Here is a 25,107-nt window from a genome sequence, read left to right on the forward strand (position 1 = left end):
CACGCTGGGCGGGGGGGGGGGGAGCGGCGTCAGAGCTGGCCCCGCCTCCCACGTTACCCCCGCTCGCCCGTCTGGCCTTTTGTAGCAGGCCAGACTCAGCGGAGGTTCCTCCAGGCCGCAATCGCGGCCTGGAGAAACCTCCGCTGAGTCTGGCCTGCTACAAAAGGCCAGACGGGCGAGCGGGGGTAGCATGGGAGGCGGGGCCAACTCTGGCCCCGCCCCCCCGCCCAGCGTGCCCTGGCCCCGCCTCCCACGCTGCGTGGGAGGCGGGGCCAGGGCACGGGGGGCGGGGCCAACTCTGGCCCCGCCCCCTCACTATTCGCCCTGGCCCCGCCTCCCACGCAGCGTGGGAGGCGGGGCCAGAGCACGCTGGGCGGGGCCAGGGCGCCGGTGGCGGGGGCGCTTTTCAGCACCCCCGCTTTACATAAAAAAATATCTCCGGCCGGCCCTGCCAGTTAGGTTTATTGAAATTTTATCTTCTGCGGAATGGGACACTTTTTGGTCTTACAGCTGCATATGCTACGCAGCATATTGGTCTGTGTTGAGTTTTAGATATCAGGTTTAATACCCTTTTAATGCATTGGTGGATTATGCTTTCATTTACAAAAATCAGATCAGGGTTATAACCACACTTCCATTGGCCACTATTAATGATGGTAGTAATTTACTGTCATGAAGGAGGCTTATTCTATTATTGTCGGCCCACGTTAGAACTGCTTCATCATTTCTATAATCTTTGTCATAGGCCCAGACACAGCTATGGCTATTGAAATTTCCCACAATAAAATGGGCTTCATGATTGTGGCAATTGGTTGGTGGCGTAAAATAGAAATCAGCCCCAGGTGGTTTATAGAGTGATGATACACTGTAACTATCAAGTTCCACAGACAGGATTTCAATGTTGTTCACTTCTGTGAGAGTAATTGCAGTGATTGCTACACCAGACCGTACAAAAATGGCACTAAACCGGGGGGGGGGGGGGGGGGGGACACATGCACACTCCAGAGTCATAGTCCATCGTACAAACCATTATGCCATGGTTGCATTGGCTAAAACTCTTAGAGTTCTGTTTTGGGCAGGGTAGGCTAATAATTGTGGAGAAAAAAGAATTATGTGCTGTTGTATGACAATGAAAGAAAAGACTCTTCCTGTGTATTCCTTCCTTCCTTTTACTGTTGTGGTTCATATGTCTTGATGATCAGTTGCCATATTGTGACTTAGACCCTGGGAATCTCCTATAGATCCATACTCTTCCTTCACACTTTCCCACAGTTCAGCCTTTTAAATTAATATTACCCTGAGTGATTATTACTTCTAAACTGGTATAACTGGAATTGACATCTAAATGATAGACAACAAAACTAGATTCAGTCTTTATTTCAGTCTCTCAATTCAGCGAATGAGGAGCTATCCAGCTGTCACACAAAGGAAGAGCTCAAAGCTTTGGTTCTTATTGTGTTGTAAGTTGTGTGACTGTGGGACCTGAAGTAATTCCTGGCATATATTTGTGCTAAAAGTGTATAAGGTCTTGGCCTAGATATCATTATCGCAGAAGACATATTTTTATATTTTTGTTGTAGAGATGAATAGCTGTTTGTCAGTGAAACATGTCATTTAATGATTTATCTCTTAAACTTGGAACACTAAAAAGGATGTGATAAACCTACTTTCTGTGGCTGTGAAGGTTTATAAGCATAACAAATATCAACTGCGGAATAATCCCTGGGAAAAAATAGAAGAGCAAAGACTGTTGATTATACATCTCTTAATGTTATTTTGTGAATCCTTTTTTTATCCCTAATCCTGGCTCATTTCATTAGTTGTTTTGTTATTGTCCGGTTTCCTGCAACAAACCAAGAGACTTCCACAAATAGAGAATTGGAATTTCACCAGCTAGTATTTTCCTGGAGTAACTGGAATAGATGTATTTCTTGTTTTGATTTAATATTATTACTCGATAATGGCTATATAATGGTTTTGGTGAAAATATTTAGTTTCTAGTGATTGTGATGTTCAATTTTGCATTTTATGCTTGCATTGTGTTGTTCTCCTTAGCTGTGTTTCAGTGTGTGGGTTTACTACTTTGCAGTTAACAGATTCATCTTGTCAAAACATTTGAAATAAGCAGAACTTAACAGGTGCCTTCTCTTCGGTTTTGTTGAATTGGGCTTTAGTATAATTGTACTACAGTTAGTCCTCCACATTCACTGGGATTAGGGACACAGAATCCCTGTGAAAGTGAAAAACCACAAATAAAGAAATTGATATTTTTTTACCTGAGAGAACACCCCTCTAAGAATTTCTATGTCTTCTAGTAGATTATTATGATATGGTTCGTTGAAAACTGACCATAGCTCTATGGTTGATTTTTCCTAGAAGTTGACTTGATCATAGAATCTCTCTGGATGACTCGATATTCCTAGAGATGTATTCTCTCTAAAAATCTCTAATTCCTCCAGAGTTGCAGTTGTAGGAACTAGAGAAAGTTAACCAGAGAGTCACACTGGAAGACCAAGGGATTCCTAGAGAGTACATTTTTAATCAAATCCATGAATAATCAAACCCACAAAAGAAGGTTTAATCCTTATCACTTGATGGACTGAGTCCACTATATGCCAATAATGAAGAAAGTGTCTTACACTTTGATATTAACGTAAGATCTCTAGCCTATCTGTTGTCGAAGGCTTTCATGGCGGGAATCACTGGGTTGCTGTGTGTCTTTTGGGCTGTATGGCCATGTTCTAGTAGCATTCCCTCCTGATGTTTCACCTGCATCTGTGGCCTGTATCCTCTGAGGTTTGTTCAGAGCTTCTGTTGGAAATGAGGCAAGTGGTGTGTGTGTGTGTGTGTGTGTGTGTGTGTGTGTGTGTGTATATATATATATATAGGAATTGGTGGTAGTTAAGGTAAAGGGTAAAAGTTTTCCCCTGACATTAAGTCCAGTTGTGTCTGACTTTGGGGGTTGGTGCTTATCTCCATTTCTAAACCAAAGAGCTGGCGTTGTCCATAGACTCCTCCAAGGTCATGTGGCATGACTGCATGGAGTGCCATTACGTTCCCGCTGGAGCAGTATCTATTCATCTACTCTCATTTGCATGTTTTTGAACTTTAGGGTTGGCAGAAGCTGGGGCTAACAAAGGGGGCTCTCTCCGCTCCCCCAATTCAAACCTGCGATCTTTCGGTCCAGAAATTCAGCAGGTCAGTACTTTAACACGCTGCACCACCAGGGGATATTATTTGCTAAAGTTTGTGAATATACAATATTTCTGATTGTACTTTTTTGTTTGTTTGTTGGAGGCAAGTATGAATGCTTCAATTAGGCGAAATGAAGCCTGGCTGATTCCTCCCCGGGGGAATTTTTTGTTGGGAGGTGTTAGCTGGCTCTGATTGTTTCCTGTCTGGAATTCCCTTGTTTTCAGAGTGGTGTTCTTTGCGATATTTTATGTGCTTCTACTGTCTGTGTAGATGAAGAAGTACCCATATGCAGTGCTTGAGCGCACACAGTCCCCCCCCCCCAAAAAGAGTCTGTGGCCGTGAGAAAACAGAGGATTTGCCAGACTTTGGTGATGGGAATATTTTGTTGGGAGGTGTTAGCTGGCCCTGATTGTGTCCTGTCTGGAATTCCCCTGTTTTTGAGTGGTGTTCTTTATGTACTATCTTGATTCTGATTTTTTTTAATACTGGTAACCAGATTTTGTTCATTTTCATGGTTTCCTCCCTTCTGTTGAGATTGTCCACATGCTTATGGATTTCAATGGCTTCTCTGTCCAGTTTGACATGATAGTTGTCAGAGTGGTTCAGCATTTCTGTGTTCTCAAATAATATTCTGTGCCCAGTTTGGTTTATCATGTGCTCTGCTATAGTTGACTTTTCTGGTAGAATTAGTCTGCAGTGCCTTTCGTGTTCTTTGATTTATGTTTGGGCGGGCACTGCATTTGGTGATCCCTATGTAGACTTGTCCATAGCTGCATGGTATATGGTAGACTCCTGCAGTGGTTAGAGCCTATGGTAGGCTCTAACCTGTAGTTTAAGGAGTGGAATAGCTGCACCAAGTTGTCCAAATTAAAATAATATAAAGTGTTGCCTGTTGGATTAGATTAGGTTTCTCCAACATGGTGCCTTCTAGATGTTATTTCTAACCAGCATAGCCATGGTTGGGGGAAGAGTGGATTAGATCACAGTCCATCTAATCCAAGGATTCTGTTTCCAGGAGTGATCAGTGAGACACTTGGGAGAATTTAAAAGCAGCTCATAGCAGGAGCAGCCCTCCCACCTTTGCTCTAGCATCTGCTATTTACTGATGGTAGTTCATTAGCGCCAGTGTACTGGATCTGGTTTATTGTGATGCATATGTGTGCTTTGATTCCAGAATTGACAAGAGATGGCTGTGTTGGCAAGCATTTGCAACCAAAGCCTTAATTACTGCTGATGTCATGTCCCAGTGATGCTAGCTCATGAATACGGTAGTTACCACCATTGGTGGATGCATAAAATATCCACTGCTTGCCAATGCATAAAATGTTTCTGTGCTTTCATACAAACAATAAGAGAGAAATTACATTGGTTCATGTAACTTAGGCATTGTATGGATTGGCCCTGCATGACAATTTTGTTTCTTGTACACCTGTAAAATGTTTGGATTGTTGTTTTAATAAAGAAAATTAAGATGCAGGGAAAAATTATTGTCTCAAAGAGAGTTCTACAGTCTGTCCAGGGACATATCATATGGCTTCAAAACAGATCTGGGGAGAGGTGGGTACAATTTTCATAGGTAGAAACATATTGGGACTATCAATACTATTGTGAGTTGGTAAATATAGCCTCCTTGAATTCCATTTTGGGAGATAGGTAGCGTATGAATCAAATACATAAATGCTTTGTTTTTCATTCTCTGACTTATAACCTGGATGGCTCACTGGCCGGAGAGTTTGCAGGTAGGAATGGGAATCATGCAGCCCTGCACGTGTTGCTGAAATGAAGTCCCATCATTCCTCACTATTGACTATGCTGGGTAATGAGGTTTTCATTTGATAGCCTCTGGAAGGCCACCCATTTTTGTAGTCGGGGAAAAATATGCATTCAAGTCTAGTGAAGTACTGAATATCAAAATATTTTTCTCTCCATCAGATTGTGTTCATTATTGCAGAAGATGAAAGTCATAAACTGTAATTGACAATTTGTACTGAGAGCATATCAATCAATAAAAAATTCCAACAAAGAAAATGAGTTGCTGTTGGTGGATTTGGCTACAGATCATGGGATTGTCTGCTATTCATTGATGGAATGTTATTTAATGTTTTTGTGATACTGTAGTATATGTCAACAAAACATCTTCTGATTTTACTTTTTAAGTAAGGGGTGGCAAAGCTTTGCAAAGAAATGGGATGAATTACAGGTATGCTTTAGACCTAAACTGAAAAGCACCTGGTTTAGAATATGTGTCTCAAAAAAGATGTCGTGAATAAATTCAGTGGAAGTGCTCAAAATAATGAATTGTGTTTCATGGGATTTTGACTTTAAGATACATGCCATTTTTTCTTTTCTTTTTTCATTTACAGTCTTTGAATTGGAATATAATTTTTACCACCTCTTTTGGAGACTGGCAAATATTGATTCCTTTATCTCTTAGTTTTAAGACAAAAGGAAGACCAGTTTCATTTGGTTTTCCTCTCTTTTTTGGTCACCTCCCTCATTAGGGATGTTGGTAGGAGTGCAACAGACCTGTTGGCAGGAGTCCCTGAGGCCACCTATATAACTCCAAGGAGCCTAGAGGATTCTGCTGGGGAGGCAGGAATATGCATGATCAGTGGAGCTGAACTGAGTATTTCTCCACACTCACGCTCTCATTTTTATTAGTCTCCTGGCTATTTATTGATTGTAAACAATCCTTATTTTCTTTCTTCAGAAATATAATTGCATGTCAGTTTTACTACTTTTGGTGTGGGTCTAGTTTAAGAATTTTCTGGTTTCATTTAGAATGAAAGTTTTTAGTTTTTAGTTGCAGAGAAAACATGAACAATGAAAATGCAATTACTTTCTATGTTAACAAATATTTAATTTAAATGTACCCAGCGCTACTCAGGTCTCCACTAACACCTCCAATAGCTCTTTTTTACCAGCATTATTGCCACAGAAGCCTCTCCCATTTTCTTTTTCTTTTTTTCCTGGTCTGTGCTTTTATTTGGCCCATCCATAACAAACAAATCCTGAGTCGCTTGTTCAGATTCCTCTCATGCCACTCACTCACTCACTCTAATGTCCCTCTCCTCTGCCAAAGCTACAATTCCTGCTGCTGCTCAATCTTCAGCAGTTCTACTTCAAAAATTAACATTGCCCTACCAGGGACTTTGGTTGGCGCTGCTCGGTTCCCATAGCCCAATTCTGATGGAATCACCAACTCCCCCTTCTCGCCCTCACCCTCGCCCTCCCAAGCAGGCCCTGACCCCAGCTTTTAATTACTTGTCCCATCTCCAAGGAGAAGACAAATGGCTGGTTATGAGCCAAACTGTTGTCAAATTCTGTCCTGTCTTCCAGCTTCCCCAGGTAATGCATGCAGAGCACATCTACTTTGCAGGACTTGATGGGGCAGTTGTCGACCCATTTCTTGACTCTGATCTGGAGCTTTTGACCTCAAGAACCTGACCAGCAGTTGCTTAATCATCTTCCATTTTGCTGCCTGGCTAAGGAATCAGGACTTCAGTCCTTGAGAAAGACCTCTCTTTTTTTTAACCTTATAAAAAGTCCTTTACATTAATGAAGCATTTCCACTTTCTTTTTTTCTTGTCCCTTTAAAATTGCAATTTGGACATCGCAACTTGAACAACCAAAATCAGCTATATTTTGGAGCATCTATCACAAATCGTTGATGACCTAGGGCAGGTTAACATCTTTGGATTTTTGATTCTTTGACCTGAAACTGAGCACTGCAACTGGGATCATTCTGTCAAATTTCTAAGTATCCAGTATGATTTCATGAGATCTGTCTACCTCAGACAGATACACAGACATTCCCTTTTATTATTTATTTGTTCCTGGGCACTTCACACTAGTACAGACTCAGAGTGGATTAGTGTTCTTTTGTATTATAGCCTGCATCTATGACTAACCAGACAGTGGTCAACCAACCATGTTCACTGCATAGCTGCAGAGTCAGACTGGTATGGAGGACTGGTATGGAGGTGAGCTCAGAACAAGTCTCCTGTCAGCTTTGAAGCTCTACTCAAGAAAGGCAAAGGAGGTTAGGCTGTGTATCAGGAAGTTGCTATACTGAAGTTTATGTAAAGTGGCAGGTAGGATTTCTAAATTAGTGAGGGAAAAAGTTAAAATTGGCTCTCAGGAGCAATGTTGCTAAGATTCCTGAGGTTAAAAATATCATCAGAAATTTGAAGAGGATACAAGATTTCTGTGTTTTGGTTTTGGAAGGAGATGAGCATGGATATATTTGAGTGAGGCAATATTAATTACAGAACTGAAGAGTACAAGGTAAACTTTGACTGTGAAATACAGTACAACCCTCTTATTGGTGGGTATCCATGTTGATTGATATCCATGTTTTCATTTATCTGTGCTACAAAAAACCCTCCTTCTCATAAGTATTTATGGGCCTCTCTAGATCAATGCTATTGTACTTCCAGCCCACATATAATCAAAACGTAACTCACGTGATCATCCGCAATTTCAGGAATCCATGTGTGTGTATGTGTCTTCCTCTATGAGCACCATGGGTCTTGCATGCTATATCCTCTCCATCCTCGATTCTTCCATGACTTCCAAGGATGCTATTGTTTGATAAAAACATTAAATTGTGTTGTCAGTAAACAAGGAACAGAAATATTAACTCAACGTGCCATTAGTGACAAAGAGAAAACCATGTGGAAACCTTAGCAGTACAACTGAAATGGATCATAATATCTGCTGTTTCCTTCTGCAGAGAACCATTCAGAAACTGGAGAAGAATTGTGATCCATGTGTAGAAACTATAAATTAGCTGTTTCCTGTCTTGAAATGTCAATTTTGACACTCTTTTCAACATATTTAATATCACATTGACTTGTACTAGTATTGAGACCATGTTTTTCAGGGTTGCTGTGAGTTTTCCGAGCTATACAGCCATGTTCCAGAAGCATTCTCTTCTGATGTTTTGCCCACATCTAGATGTGGGCGAAATATCAGGAGAGAATGCTTCTAGAACATGGCTGTACAGCCCGGAAAACCTACAGCAACTCAGTGATTCTGGCCATGAAAGCTTTCAAATACACATGTTTTTCTGCTTGGCAAGATGTTTTAGAAGGATTTCAATTGCCTCTGCTACAGTTTATTGAGGTAGTTGGTGCCTATTTTGCTAATGTGTACTATAAATTGAAAAAGCCTGAGGCCAGCTACTGAGTATGCTGCTCAGCTGGGATTTTCTTGGGTGCTTTAGAGCTTTCTAATTACTGGGTAACATGGAACTCAAATGCAAAGGGATATTATAGCACCTTGGAGAATAACTGGGAGAATAAAGCTGGTACCATACGATTTCATAGACCAAATCTACTTTGTGAGATATGTAGAGAGAAGTACCTACAACTGCACCTGAGTGTGATGCTGTGCATTCTCTGAGATATGTATGCAGAGAAAAAATGTTGTCTGGTGTTTTTAATAAACAGCACAAACTCTCTTAGAATGTAATAAGAAAAAATGTTTTAGCAGAGAGGTTTAATTAAAGAGGAGTCGATGTTAGAAGACATGATTTGTTTAATTTCTGAGCTGAAGGGTTGTATTGCAGCTTGATTAAGCATCACAAATGGTTATGTTTGAGCTGATATCCTAATTGTTCATGGCCCAGAGAATCTTTTTTTATTTTTTGAAAAATTGATGTATTTGTCCTCTGGCTCCGACAGCTGTTTGTAGTCACTAAGAAGTTTTATGCTGTGTGTTTGGGAAGATTCATAAAGTGAGAAGCTGAACTTATTTTAAATACCCATTTCATCTTATTTTCATGAATATTTACATATCATTGAAGTAAAGGAAGGGAAAAGTTTTTGATGTAATCAGTGCAAATTAGTTTTCAAACTGCTGGTTATAAAAAATGTAAAAAATCTTCCAGGTATAAAAATAATTTATATACTTTAGTAAACAGTGTGCAAGCGTCTGCCCTGTGGTGTTGGAAATACAAAATCTGATTAGAGTAATATCTTAAAATGTTTCCCAGGAATGTTTACTTAAAGTTGGAGTGGAGAACTTATGATACCAGCTAAGAGTGTAGTCCAACAACTTATAAAAAAGTTGCCATTGATGGTGCCACTGGAGTGATGGAGCTCATTCAGGGTTGGCAGAACAGATTAGTCTATTATCACACATGAAGAACTCATGTGGGATTATTCTATGAACTGGGTCGGAGAGGCAGGATACATTGCATTTTAAGTAGTTTTTTTCCCCTTAGTGGGGTTATAACAACAAATATGACCCACTGTAAGTAATCTTTTACAAAACAGTTTTTGAGCCCCAGGATTCAGAGTAAATTTATTCCTCTCATGCAACACAATCATTGTTGGTTCTTGAACATTTCCTCCCTCACTGGACTGTTGAATTGAAATGCCCTCCAGGACCACATTCTTAGTGCTTCTGTACAATTCCTGGAAAATAATTTTCTCTCCTTTCTCCACTCATAGGGCAGGCTAGATCTGCCTTCTATCATTGTCTGTTGTTTTGATGGTCACAGTGTGGGGGAGTAAGGGGAAATCTTTTCTACAGTGCTTTTTTTCCAGAGCTGTGTACTCTTATTTACCAGCTGCTGGGTTGGATGATTATACTGAGATTAATTATTGTTAAAACTCACTGGCCTCACTGGATCAATTCCTACCAGCTGTGACACTTTTCAGCATTCTCCAAGGAATAGTCAGATGTCATACGCTGAAATCCAATGTGGGCATCAACTGCCTGCCCTCCCAAGAATAAACTGTTGCATACGCGTTATTGCAGCTGCAAACCTATGGTGTATGCCTGTTGCTATTTAAAAGAGAATGCTCAAAATAAGGTTGCATATACATAAAGGAATTATCTTCTCAAATAACTGACATCTTTAATTGACAAACTATAAAGCTGTGGTTCCCAATCTTACTTGACCAGGGATTACTTTGACCAGGGATAACTGGGGAAGATTCATTGATGTTAAGTTCTAATTTGGTGACAAGATATGCTGTATATCAGTGGTTCCCAACCTGTGGTCCATGGACCACCAGTGGTCCCCAAGAACAAAAATATGGTCCACAGACTTACCATTATTACACCGTTATAACAAGAACAATTGGTCTCACAAAACCCTTTTATAGTGCCGAGGCAACTGAGATGCTGGGAATGGAGAGGCTGACTACCCACAAAAGGTGCAACAACAAGCCTCCTGACTGCTGTTTCTCTTCCTCCTCCCTCCCCCTGAGCGGAGCCATTCCACGTGACATCTGGAAGCGGGGGCACCATGGTGGCTTTGTTTTTAGGTCTGTTCCTCAGGTTATTTGGGGTTCTGATTCAGAAAATTGCATTGGATAGACCACATCAGCTCTAGATGATCAAATATGGTCTTCTGTGGGCGAACAGATGGCGCCTGCTGGATGGCATATGTTCTGTATCAGAAACTAGAGCTGATGTGGTCTATCCAATGCAGTTTTCTGAACCAGCACCTCAAATAACCAAACCAAATCTAACGTTGACCAAAACTGATTCGTAACCCTTTTGATACTAATGTTTGAGAGTGGTCCCTGGTCAAAGTGGTCCCTGGTCAAAGTAATCTCTGATCAAGTGGGCCCTGGTCAAAAAAAAAGGTTGGGAACCACTACTTTATATCAAGAAGGTCTCACACTCATCCTAGATTTCTTGTGGTAACATAGGGAGATATCTTTTCTTGAAACTCCTGAAAAATTATCAGTCAGTGCTGAGTTTAGTGGATCAGCAACTTAACTTGACACATTTTCTGTCTTTAGTCCACTGCTTGAGTGTATTTTTGACTTTAGGTAAACGTTTCCCCTTTACATGTAATTGAACTTGAAGAAGTTGGTCTTTGGATTGTAATTTCTAGAGACCCTCAGCCATGCTGGTTGGAGCATCCTGGCATTTGTCTTCCACAAAAGTACATATGAATCTCCTTACAGCGTGGCAGTTTTCTAGCACAATTTGTTCTTTTTATTCTTAAGTAAACCAAAATATTGTTCATTTATCAGTGAGTCTAATGAGCTGCATTCTCTTCAGTGGGCTTTCAGTAGAGACTGGAAATAGTGGCTTGCCAAAGGCTAAATTATAAATGTGTACTATATCTGCATTGAGATTTGAGCATGGTATTCAGTGGAGTGCACTAGCTTTTTGTTCAGATTTTCTGCTTGAGTGACCTTCAGTACCTATCTAGTGTCCTCTCTTAACTCCCAGCTGTGATTTGCTATATTTGTCCTTGGGTCTTAACTGTATGCAGGCAGCTATTGACTTCTTGTGTACCATCAGTTGGATGTAGAACAGTTACTCCCATACAAAAACTGCATCTGAAGTTGCCTCTAATTCAATAATAATAATAACTACTTCATTCTTGTATCCCGCCACCATCTCCCCAAAGGGACTTGGAGCAGCTTACACAAGGCACAAGGTGCCTAAAAGCAAGACATGAAATAAAACACAATATAAAATACAATTGAATAAAATACATAAGCATGTAACAACAGCATAAAACTCAGAATAAAACAGCGCTTATCCGCCAGTGGTGATAGCTAATGTAAACATGGTCAGGCTGTAAACAATAGGGCCAAGGAATTGGAATAAGTATAGAGCTGTAACCATGGGACAAGGCCATGGGATAAAGTGCAAGGCTGCATAACAAATTCATATAAATGTATGATGGATCTGTTAGTCTTGAGAGTGTTGTTTTCCCATTAAAAACTTAAATGAGAGGCACAGCTAATAAGAAGTGCTGCAGTTTTTCTTCTGAACTCTTCTAATTACAATATAACCCTTGTAGTTGCAAGGGTTACAATACTTGGTGGCACGGTTACATGAAACTGTGGATAATAGTGAACCCTGTTGAATGAATGACTTCTGGATGAAACATATCATAGAGTTGCACTGAAGGAACTAGGAAATGCCTAGAAATAATACCTCTATAGACCTCACTAGATCCTCCAGCACAATTCTATAATTAGGTTTTGGCAGAAGCATTTACCAGGAGGATCTAGAAAATGCTTATAAGGAACATATTTTCTCAAACACGAGTATTTGGGAATTGGTCACACAGATTATGGGCTCATACTTTATATTAAATGCAGGCAGTATTATCTGACAGTGTATCTTTCTAAATGATGAACCTGTTTGTGAGTTTTACAAAGTGTCATATGACAGGAGATATTTTTATCTGCATAGGAACTGTGGATGTACTTACAAGACAAATGGGCGCAGTTACTTCACTGCACAGTGTCGGTTTTAGAAGAAGGAACTATTTAACATGATTGCAAAGTTTACAAGCAATATGATTTCTGAGACTGTTGTCATTAGCAAGGTTAAATGAAAATGGTTATTTTTTAAAAAACAGCTTTTTTTCAGTGAAGTTACTACAAACATCCTAAGTTCACTACAGGCCAGCCCAGTTAAGGCTGGTTTGAGCTCTTATATGCAGCCTGGGGAGGTGTTGCTGTGACGTTTATTTATGAGAAGTTGCATGTTCAGATTGTGAAAGAATACCAACTTTTTCCTCTTTTGCAAGATCAAATTGCACAAAATGAGGGATATTTTTTAGACTGTTAGTTTATCTATTTTGGGATAAAGAATGTATGCACGTCCATCAAAATGACACATTATTGGGATTTAAAGGTAGCTCCTTTGGAGCATGTGATTGGAGAAAGCACACATTTTTACAAAAAAGGATAATGTTCATTAACAGCTGTGTCCACACTTGCAAGATGATAACATGAATGAAAAGTCAGTGAAAACACCAATAATAACTCCAGCCATTATGTAGATACAGTTTAAGCACTAACAAAAAGACATAACAGATCATGATAGTTCTAAATTCTGTGAAAAACCAAAATGTGGTAATGACCTGTTTGGATGAAGCTGTTGTCTACTGTGTTTTGAAATTGTATTTTTCACACTCTGTTTCCTTTTGTTTCCTTCTTTTTAGGGCTGCTTGTATTGGCCCAGCCTTAAAAAGTAGGGTAGCTACATTTCTTTTCTTGGAATTCTTGGCGTATTTGCTAGAATTATTTTTATTTTCTAAATCTTGCCTTGTCCAAAGTACAAAAGTCACAGAGCATGAACTTTATTATATATCTCAAAAGCAGCAAATGTATTTGGGCCCGGGCTGTGGCGCAGGCGGGAGAGCAAGCCAGCTGCAATTAACTGCAATGAATCACTCGAGTTCGAGGCCCGCTCGGAGCCTATGTTTGTTTGTCTTTGTTCTATGTTAAAAAGGCATTGAATGTTTGCCTATATGTGTAATGTGATCCGCCCTGAGTCCCCTTCGGGGTGAGAAGGGCGGAATATAAATGCTGTAAATAAATAATAAATAAATAAATATTTGTGTTGTTTGACATTTTAATCTGTTTCACTTTGTCTTTTGAAACTCCTTGGTTAGTGGCATCTTCCAGAGTTTGAGATTACAAAAGTTTGGTTGGTTATATCTTTATCTAAAAATGTTTCGTTTATCATAACTACTAGATTTGGAAAGCAGCAGTTTGTATTTTTGGTAGCCAAATCCGTTTCCTAGAGGATGCAGCCTTGCAATTTATCTTATTGACTGGGATAGGATTTGAGCATTGCAGATAGATATTATAGAGGCTGGACATTACAGTATTTTTGGGTACAGCTACTTTAAACTTTAATGTGCGTTACTCAGACGGTGGTAAGCTAGACCTGCTATATTTGGTGATTTTTTGGGGGCCCTCATTCTACAGAGGGAAGTATTGAATTGTATCTCTAAAGTTAAAACGGATAAAAATAACAAGAATCCCAAGGAAACAAGTTGGTTGGTAGATTATAGGAGTTGTAATCATAAAAAAACAACTTTTCTATGCTCTGGCCAAGGAGAGCTTATTAATTGTTGCCCAAGGGAGAGAAGGAAAGTAGGTTCCAATTTAATAGGGCTGGATCCTAAACTGTGTAAAGTATTCTCTGTTGCTGCAGTTGCACACTTAAGTCGGCTATGATGCAGCACACTAATTCTGCAACCTGGAAATGAAAAATTAATTCTAGCATCTATTTTGTTAGAAGTGAACAAAAGCTGACACTTCTGTAGATGGGCAGCATTCAAAGCTAGAAAAAATTGATGTCAAAGTCCTAAAATCTTACTGTGATACCTTTTCAAGAAAAATTATGTACCATCAGATGATGTATTTATTATTCATGTTTAAAATGTGTTATATACATTCCAAAATAAGAAGCCTGGAAAAGCAAGAAAAACTTTGCTTGTACCAAAAATGGCAGATGCCAGGCAAACTGTCTAAGACCCCTTTCCACACAGCTAAATAAAATCTCACATTATCTGCTTTGAACTGAAATATATGGCAGTGTGGACTCAGATATCCCAGTTCAAAGCAGATATTGTGGGATTTTCTGCCTTGATATTCTGGGTTATGTGTCTTTCCAACAGACAAATTACTTCAGCACAAAGCAGGGTTTTCCTGTTTTGTTCTGAAACCATTTGTTTTTCCCTGAGACGTCGCATGGACACCCCAGGGGAAAATGCGGGAGGGCGCGCACCTTAGGTGCTGTCTGGATGCACCCCAGTCTCCAGGGCAGCAGAAAACAAGCCTGTTCCCTCTTCCTTGTGACATCATTTCAAATGTGCCCCTTGAATTAGAGGGCTTGTGCCTCCTAGTATGTGCTTTTGAAATCTTTTAATTTTTTTAAAAATAGAAAATTTTGAAGGATAGCTACCCAAAATTGATTTCTCCAAATCTGCTGGTGGCTGGAGGCTGGATGAAGCACAGAGAGAACTATGGGAAAATCTACCAGCAAGTGCTCAGTTATGATATGAGTCATCTTGTGAATGAGATGTGTCTCCTGTTTCAGGGTAGAGAGTGAGTGAAAGTGTTTGGCGACTGCTTCGCATCAGATTAGCTCTTAACTTTTAAAGGAAGAGTTTTGGTAGTAAGGATTTATTGCTGAAAATCTCTCTTCCTGGGGTTATAAAGTAGGAATAATTGATCCCAAAGAAACATAGAATTGGAAGAATAACTTTTGCTCTATTGCCACTTGCTATGTACATTTCATTCATCATTTTGCTCTGAAAGGCCTTTGTGTCCTAAGACTTCTAAGTCGGGTCTAATTAGCATAGCCTCCTGCTTTCTTTGTTCTAAAGATCTCCAGATGTAGCTATATTGCAGCTTTGTGTCTATTTACAGGTGCCAGAAAGTATGTGATTTTGGGTAAGTTAATTTGGTCCTCAATTGTCATGCCAAAAAAGGAGTGCCTACTGCCCAGGGCCAATTGAGTAGCTGCTTTATGCTTGAGGGAGATGTATTTGGTGAGTCACTGTGACATCTGCCTAGAGCAACTCTATGTTCAGCAAGGGATCTGCTATTCTGAACAAATTATTGAAGTCTGGCAATGGCGTCAGTATATGCAGTCTATCCATCCTGTTTTGTGGAAAACAATGATTCTCATCTGTTGTCTGCAGCACAGATATACTTGTCCCTATTGCACAAAATAATTGATTTCAAATGGAATGTTTGTATTTGGTTTTATGCTGCATTCAGGTCTTCTATTCAGTCACTTCAGTTGAAAATAATTTCATCATTTACCCCACCCCAAGCCTTCCATTAAATGTAGTACTTAATCCATCTACCTCACCCATCGGGTTTACAATATACACTCCTCGCACTTTGGCCCAGTTTGCTCTTGTTTAAATCATTTTGTTTTTAAACTATGTTTTACTATGCTATTGTTACTGTGTTACTGTTTTACCATGTCACTGTGTACAATTGTGTTTTTATCTTTTACTTGCTGATGATGTGTGTTATGTATGTATTTTATTCTGCACTATTGTAATTACCTGGTCTTGGTCCCATGTTAGCCATCCTGAGTCCCTTTGGGGAGATGGAGAGGGGTATAAAAATAAAGTTGTTGTTGTTGTTGTTGTTGTTGTTGTTGTTGTTGTTGTTATTATTCTATCCTCTATCATGGTTGGAGATCAGGAGTGTGCACAATAATATTTTGGTGTACCATATTCAGGGAATTTGTGCGATCCAGAACCCTTGCTTATGGGTTTTTAAAAAAATGTTATGGTAAAAATTTTTCACAAAAATCAGTCAATTGGTGAAACGTTCTGAAACTTGGTGGGCATGCAGATGTAAATGTTCCCTACAAGTGAAGCAAGTTTCATGTTGATAGGCCTAACAATGACGGAGAAATGATCCTGTAAAGTTTCCCCACTGGTGCCAATGGACCAAATTTTACTGGCACAAAACCTATTGCTGTTGCTGTTGTTTATTAATACCATTCTGTCCATTTTCCAGAAATGAGACACAATATGGCTTACAGAAATTACAACTGAGATAGTGACAACCGCGTACAAGTAAAAGGATATACAATTATTTTTAAATATAATGAAACAATCTACACACTTTTTAAAAAAACAGTTAAAAAGCATAAAACGTTATAAGACAGTATTAAAAGTATTTTCTTTGTTTAAAAAAAGTTTTCTGAAATCTGTTAGAATAAAAATGTATTTGCCTGCCAATGGAGGGCTACTAAGAAAGTACTGTATTCTCACCAGACATGTTTAGTGGGTATCATAAGATTTCAAGCCTTTGCTGTAGGAGTATGTGCAGTCTTAGATGAACCATCATATAGCAATTCTAAACAGCAATAATAATAATAATAATATTCAAATCAGACTGTAGGCTAGTACTGAAACTGCAACCCTGCCGTATTTCCCAAATGAAACATGGAACTGGAATGAATCCTGAAACTGAGCAGGAAAGCAAACCGACAATGAACAATACTTTTGGCCAAAGGAACTACAAAGCCAAAGCACTCCTTTCAGTTCAGCCTACTCACAGCACTTGTCATTTAATCATCGGTATTTTATAGAACCTCAGAGTTTCTCATGGCTCTTTTAAACTGCCATATAACACAGAACATCAAGGCAGATAATCCCTTATCTGAGTCTACACTGCCATATAATCCAGTTAAAAACCGATAATCTGGATTTTATACAGCTGTGTAGAAAGGGACAAAAACAATTATTTATTTATTATTTATTTATTTTCAATATTTATATCCTGTCTTTCTCTACCCCAATGTCAGGACCCAGGCTGCAGAACACCAATAACCATGCGCAGAGACCAGATTCTATCTAATATCTTTATTAAGGAATTATATAAAGTCAATAAAAACAAGTGAAGAATATAGTTCAGAATCAGACCTTTCAGGAAAGGCCGAATATTGTCCAGGAAAATAATGTCCAATATAAGATATTAAAGTCCAAAGTTATAATCCGCTTGACCGAAACACACAACTTGCCAAGCAATGGTGTGGGGAATGACAGGGTCTTTAAAGTCCAAAGTAGCTTGGCAACAAGGCTGGAAAATAGACTTGAATCTTGGCTAGATCAAAACTTGAAACAAGGCAAACATGAAACATGAACTGAGTCCAGAGAAGTCCGTGAAACAAGGCAAGGCTGGAAACTTGATCTGTGAAACAAGGCAAGGCTGAAAACTTGATCCGGGAAACAGGGAACTGGGGTACGAAGTCTACACACGATCTCTCTCCTCAAGCTGAACAATTGACTCCGCAAGGTTCCCCTTGCGGCAAAACTCCTATATAGGGTCTTGTTTTCCCGCCAACAGAACACTTTCCCTGGAGAACAAGAAGCGAAACCCAACTCTGTCCAGATGCACAACTCCTTAGAATTTCCCAAGGGAAGCAGACCTAATCAGCTAATTGTCTGGCAGCGATTCTGAGACTCCGGCGATTAGCCTCCCTGACTCCTCTATCTCTATTATAATTGTCCTTTCGGAAAAACGGGGGAGAATTCTGCCCAAGGCTTGTTTGGTTAACTTCCTGAGGACAAACATCCTCCAGGTGGAGAGGCTCCGATTCAAGCTGAACCGGTGGAAATCCCATGTTTTCCTCCTCATCTGCCACAATAGTACTAGGAACGGGACTACAAGGCCCATGAGACATCACACCCAAGGGGGACTCAAGGCGGCTTACAAACGGAACCTGTGCAGTGCCTTTGGCATAAAATACATAAAATGAATAAAATTCAAACAGACATAAAACATAATTAAAATACATCTCAATATGAGACTCGTCATCCAAAGACAAGGTCTAAAGCCATTCCATAATCTATTGCATGATTTCCAGATAACATTATTGCACTTATCAAAGGCCTGCTCCCACAGCCACTCTTTAGAAAGAGAGTTTTTACTCTCTTTCTAAAGGTTAGGATCAAGTATGATAAAGTATTCATGAGCAATATTCAATCTACGTATGTGTGGTCATCCTTATCTGAGGTCTGTATAACTGGCACAGAATGTAGCCAGAACTTGTTTGTTTTTTGAAGAGGATGTTCTCAGATTCTGGCACTCTATGTAACTATGGACCCTTCCATACAGCCCTATATCCCAGAATATCAAGGCAGAAAATCCCACAATATCTGCTTTGAACTGGGTTATCTAAGTCAACACTCAGATAATTTGGGATTTTCTGCCTTGATATTCTGGGATATAGAGCTGTGTGGAAGGGCCGTATAGCTTCTGGTTGTTATCTTTGGGCACATGCTATTGCAGTTACAGCATTGTTTTAGTGAACTGCTTCCTTCTTAAGAATGGCAGTGAACTAGAGCTAACACAACCTGCCCTTAGATTCCCAGGTGTTTTGAAGTGCAGACACTATAGGCAATTTTTTCCTTGTTCTCCTCTGCCACATTGGCCTTGGCATGGAATTAATAACATATCCAGTAAAGGCTTCAGAATTCTATAGGTGTCAACAACCCATAATTTAAAGAAATCAAAGCTACTTAGCAATATCGGTCTACCTTCATTCAAAAAACCAGGTAAGGCAAGATTTTTCATGCCTCTTTGCAGAAGCGTGGAATTAGTAATGGTTCAGTAGCATGCCAGTGCCAAATCTCTTTTAGTAACCAATGTGAACTTTTCCATTAACTTTTGACAGTTAGCTACCCAAGTATCTTTATAATTATTACTACTTTAAGTGCCTCAATCTTTCCTGCTTTTTTTTAAATCCATTTCCTAAAAGGCTTGAACTCTTTTAACTTTTCATGTCTGATGATGATTTTTTTTGGCTGCTGCAAAATGAGGGCTAATTAGGTTTGTGGAACAGATGTTCTGGAAACCTGCACTGCAGTACAGCTCAGTGTTTCTGGCTACAGAGACGTCCTCCTGGGCATGTTTGGCTTCTCCCCACCCCTTCCCTCTTAACGTAGCAGTGTTGCAGACTTGTAAACAAATAGGCTCACCCATATAACAGTGTTTTCAAAGGTGTTTGTGTATGTGAAAGTTCCTTTGAAACTAGGCCAGTAGGCATCTGATGGGTTGTGCTTTTCATGGACTGTGGTACTGCCGCAGCACTTTGTTAGATGTTTAGCGGGAGGGGCAAAATAAGCTTTGTTTGGTACCTTTATCTTGTGATTCAACCGATAGAAGAAAGCAAGGAAACCTACAGTTCATACTTTTCCTTCAAAACAAGAGCAATTTGCATCTCATACGCCTCCAGGGAGGCAGGAATTCTACTCACCATTAAGCCTGCATTCTAACACATCAGGCTAGTATTGTAAAAAGAAAAACATGGAAAGATAAGAAACAAAGGTTTGACTGAAATAAAAATGAATGGTACTCTGGCTATCCTTTTCTTAATAGTCTTGTGGCTGTTGCTGCTGGAATTTTAAAGGTACTGTTCCATGTAGGAATTCTTGAATTCATAATCACATATTATTTGTTTTACCTGTGTTTTTTGACACCAGACAAGAGTTGGATCATTTCAGCCTTTTATTGCTCAAGCTGTGTTGTAATGCAGAAAATTAACAATCTACCTGCAGTGCAGTTTGGAGGCTTTAATGTCAATGTGGTGGTGAATCCACTTTGGGCTTTAGTCCAGATTTTAAATCGGCTTTCACACGGTGATGAATGGTATCCTCTAAACTGTTTCAGAACCTTGAATGGCTTCTTTAAAGATCAAACTATAGCCTGGAGCAGAGGTCCCCAAACTAAGGCCCGGGGGCCGGATGCGGCCCTCCAAGGTCATTTACCCGGCCCCTGTCCTAAACTTTAGACTTAGGGTTGACCTAAGTCTACCTGGTCTTTGGAAGTCTCTTTGTCTATTTATGGCCATATGAGATCGTCTAGATGGTCTTTGAAGGTCTCATTGCTTAGTTACGGCCTTATGAGACCATCTAGATGGCTTTTGGAGCTCACTTTTGTTACCTATGGTCCTATGACGCCGTCTAGATGGCCTTTGAGGGTCCCTTTCCTTACCTATGGTTTTATGAAATTGTCTAGATGGCCTTTGGGGGCCCCTTTCCTTACCTATGATCTTATTAGATTGTCTAGATGGCCTTTGGGGGCCCCTTTCCTTACCTATGATCTTATTAGATTGTCTAGATGGCCTTTGGGGGCCCCTTTCCTTATCTATGGTTTTCTGATGGCCTTATGAGATCATCTAGATGGCCTTTGAGGGTCCCTTTCCTTACCTATGGTCTTATGAGACCATCTAGATGGTCTTTGGAGATCTCTTTGCTTACCTATGGTCTTATGAGATTGTCTAGATCAGGGGTCCCCAAACTAAGGCCCTCCAAGGTGATTGACCTGGCCTTTGTCCTAAACTTTAGACTTAGGGTTGACCTAAGTGTGAAATGACTTGAAGGCACACAACAACAACAATCCTAATTTTGACTATTTCATCATAGTCCGGGCCCCCAACAGTCTGAGGGACTGTGAACCAGCCCTCCACTTAAAAAGTTTGAGGACCCCTGGCCTGGAGAGATTCATCAGTCTACTGACATCAAAATCATCACCTTCTCTGTTTCTCTGATAGAATGATTGCTCTGCTAGGATATATATTGTTTGAGAATGCTGATGGAAATAGTTGTGACTGAGACACTTAAAGAAAATATTCCAAGCCTTAGCGGGTTAAACTGCTGAGCTGCTGAACTTGCTGACTAAAAGGTCAGCGGTTCAAATTCGGGGAGAGGGGTGAGCTCCTGCTGTTAGCCTGAGCTTCTGCCAACCTAGCAGTTCGAAGACATGCAAATGTGAGTAGATTGATAGATACCGCTCTGGCAGGAAAGTAACAGTGCTCCATGCAGTCATGCCGGCCACATGACCTGGAAGGTGTCTATGAACAACGCCAGCTCTTTGGCTTAGAAATGGAGATAAGCATCAACCCCAAGCGTCAGACACAACTAGATTTAATGTCAAGGGGAAACTTTTACCTTTTACTGATTTCATATGCATGGTAGATTTTTTGTGTGCCCATGATGGGGCCACTAAACATCTACATAATATTGTCATGGTCTGTCATGGTCTAGAAAGGATAGGACCTAGAAAGCAAGAAGTAGAATAGAAACAAAATTCTAAATAGGACAACAAAGAGGATTGGAAGCCTACCAATACCCCCTTCCCCCCCCATTGTTTTTCAACCCCCACTTTCCCATACTCCTTTCCCCTCCCCTTACTTCCCCTGCTTTAAAACCCCCATATATGTATATTTTATATCTTGTTGAAAATGATTTAATAAAAAATACTTTTAAAAATTATGTTGTTGTATGTTTTCTGGGCTGTATGGCCATGGTCCAGAAGTATTCTCTCTTGACGTTTTGCCCACATCTATGGCAGGCATCCTCAGAGGTGTGAGGGGTGCCATAGATGTAGCATCTGCCATAGAATCTAACGTGGCTCACTGTCAATAAAAATCCTGTTGTTTCCAATGTTATACTATTCTATACAGAATCTGTTTTTATCTTTTCCCACCCTTTCCTTCTCCCAGTAAAGTAGGGAGAAAAACCTTGTGATCAGGATTCTTCTTACAATGATCAAACAATATCGCAGTGCAGAAAATCAACATTTTCTATGGTAGAATGACATTTCAAAATAATTAGGTCAGTTACTGTGTCGACAACTTTCCACTGAGGAATGTGCTTCCTCAGTCTTATACAAACTCTCTTGGAGGCCATTGGAAAAGCTCTTGACTCAGACTCAGAGAACTTGCTCTGAAATAAAAGAAGAGTAATGCCTGTCCTCCCAGGAGTCCCATTACCAGGTTCTTTGAAATTTTGCTAAAAGGAATTTTCCTTCCACACATTGACAATGGCACTGCTTCAGCTGCTCCCATTTTTAACATGATGAGAAAGCAAGGAAAACTCCCACTTCCCTTAAGAAATACCACATTTCATTGCATAATAGTTGCACTCCCCCCCCCCTTTTTTTTGGAGGGGGAGGGGAGTGCAACTATTATGCAGTGAAATCTTTAGAAGCTACAGTGCTTCCCTCAGTTGTGTGCGGGTTCTGCCAGCCAAGAGGGGCTTTATAGTTCTTGCCGGCAGGCATGCTTCTCCCAGCAAGAGCTCCTGGGCCTCCAACAACTGAGGGAAGCTTCATAGCTCTCCCACCTTCAACTGCCCGCACACCTGAGGGGTTTCTCTCAGCTGGGAAGCTCTGTAGCTCCAAGAGGCAGGCACGCGGGCAGGGTATGTAACTATTATGTGATGAAATACAGTAATTCTTTCCTTTTTTTTTTGGTTGGGTACTGTGGTGTAGTGCTTCGTGTGCTGAACAAGGACTTGGGTGTTCCAATTTCTAATTCCTTCTGAATGGTTAAACTCATTGGGTGACTTTTAAGCAGTTACTCTATTTCAGGGTTATGAAATCAAAGGTGGCGAGGAACACTGTCATTGCCATTGTGCTGAGCTCATTGAAGGATAATCAATTATATATGTAACTAACTACCATATAAACTCATGTTTCAGTCTAGAAATTTACCTGTCTGAATGGATCTCCACTGCGAAGATTAAGATCTTCTGGGGAGGCCCTACTCTTGGACCTGCCACTGTCACAGGTGCGTTTGGTGGGGACAAGAGAGAGGGACTTCTCAGTGATTGCCACCCAGATATGGAGATTAGATTAGATCAGCCCCGTCCCTCCTGTCCTTCCGAAAAATGGTAAAGACCTGGCTGTGGGACCAAGCCTTTGGGGCAGTGCAATGAGGCAATTATAGGAAACCTATACTGCTGACCAGAGCCAGCATGGTGTCTTGAGTTGGTTTAAACAGCTGATTTTAAAGTAGATATAACTGATTTTAATGTTTGTGTATATTCATAATTATTTTATGTCCTGGCATACAATGCTTGCTGTATACATGTTATGCTCTGGCCTGAGTCCACTTTGTGGTGGGAAGGGTGGAATATAAATGTTTCAAATAAATAAATTTAGGGCCCTTCCAGACAGGCCCTATGTCCCAGGATCTGATCCCCAGTTTTCTGTTTATCCCAGATTATCTGGCAGTGTGGACTCATATAGTCCAGTTTAAAGCAGAAAATCTGGGATCAGATCCTGGGATATAGGACCTGTCTGAAAGGGCCTTAAGTCAAAAAGTAACACCCCCCCCCCCAAAAAAAACAGTGTTGACTTATCCATGGGTCATTGTGAGTACTGTATTTACTCTCATCAAAAAGGAACTCTAGACTTCTCTGATTACAGTAGTGAATGGTGAAAGTTGTTCCATCCTGGGAGAACATAAAAGATGCACCAGCCCCTACATTCTCACCACCACGGCGCCTCTTCTGACCTTTTTGAATATTTGGGTGGGAAGTGGTAGCCATGGGAAACTGCTAGCTTGAAGCAACTGTGATACGTTCCCCTCCCTGTGGAATCACCCTCAAGTTATCCATAGGTTGTATAAAAAATGTAATTTTGGCCCCAAAACCTGCATTTGTCTTATACATGGGGTGGACTTATACATTGGCAAATCTAATAATAAAAAAGAAGAATGAAAAAGAGGGAAGGAAGGAATCTGCTCTGCAGAAAATTGTATGAATTCCTTTCCAGTTTCAATGAGTTGAAATTGCAGCAGACACTGGGTCCATTACGATACTTGGAGGCTTTGTAGGGCAGTTGTGACACTTGCGCCTTGCTTCGGAATTTATAGGGCAATTTGGCCCACCTGTTGTATGAAATTGACTATTGGATTGAGTGATCCATCATTTTATCTGGAAAGGCAGCCATTGTAAGAATGAGTTATTGGACCTGGCAATACATATAGAATATTTTGATTTTTAAAGTCTTTATTCTTTTTAGCCTGTCATTAGTATAGGCTCAAGGAATTAGATATTTTGAAGATTTTAATACTGGGTTGTAGTGGACTTTCTGCAGCACTAACTTTATATCATGTCAAGACCTAGATCAAATAAATTTAGGCTTAGAACTGAATGACGCAGCAAGCCTTTGCCTAACCAGTGGCAGAGAAAACACTATCCATGGACTACATATGGCCTCCTAGAACTATTTGCATGAGTTCAGGGCTGCCAAGTTCTAAAAAAGATACCACAATGTTCCATGGGTACAATTTCAACACATTATCGCCTCCCATTTGTTGTAGGAGAGGCTTTTTTAAACCAGTGAACTGGATATTAAGGAGGCCAAAAGCATAACCAAATTTGCCACTGGGGCCCCTTCCACACAGCTGTATAAATTCTACGTTGGCAGTGTGGACTCAGATAATCCAATTCAAAGCAGATATTGTGGATTATCTGCCTTGCTATTCTGGGTTATATGGCTGTGTGGGTCCTATGTCTGCTAGAGGGTATTGGAGTACATTGAGGGTTCATGTGTATGCTTCGAGTATTAGAAAGTATCGTAGGTGTAGAAGTTCAGCCCTCCAGGGTCTTCTTGGAGATTTGTGTGGCCCCTGACTGCTTTTCAATGTCCACCCTGGTCTTGACTGTTGTACTTCAAACTAAAAGTATAGAATAATGTGATTAAATGTGTTTATTTGATTTAGGACATAATATCATAAGAAGAGATATGTTAGATCAGCTGAAATCCTATTTACTTTAGCATTCTGCATTAATTTAGATAAATTAGTTGTCAAAATAGATGTTATATTAATAGCACTAGAACTCACTTTTTGTGTTGCATA

General features: G+C 40.2%; 1 protein-coding gene and 1 pseudogene across 5 annotated transcripts in view; one reads left to right on the forward strand and one right to left on the reverse strand.

The window, feature by feature from the left end:
* The window catches only part of lrp8 (LDL receptor related protein 8), a 239,221-nt gene that overhangs the window by 15,421 nt on the left and 198,693 nt on the right, over window positions 1–25,107 (forward strand). The window contains exon 1 of one of the 5 annotated variants that reach the window (XM_062978296.1): window positions 22,456–22,660. The exons of the other annotated variants lie outside the window; for them this stretch is intronic. Coding sequence (XP_062834366.1) covers window positions 22,519–22,660 — 142 coding nt within the window. The 5' untranslated portion in view covers window positions 22,456–22,518. Of the gene's footprint in view, window positions 1–22,455; window positions 22,661–25,107 lie in introns of those variants that run through there. 5 annotated transcript variants of the gene reach the window in all.
* On the reverse strand, window positions 6,065–6,552 carry LOC134298371 (peptidyl-prolyl cis-trans isomerase FKBP2-like; annotated as a pseudogene).

Source organism: Anolis carolinensis, chromosome 4 (genome assembly GCF_035594765.1).
Source record: "Anolis carolinensis isolate JA03-04 chromosome 4, rAnoCar3.1.pri, whole genome shotgun sequence".
NCBI lineage: Eukaryota > Metazoa > Chordata > Lepidosauria > Squamata > Dactyloidae > Anolis > Anolis carolinensis.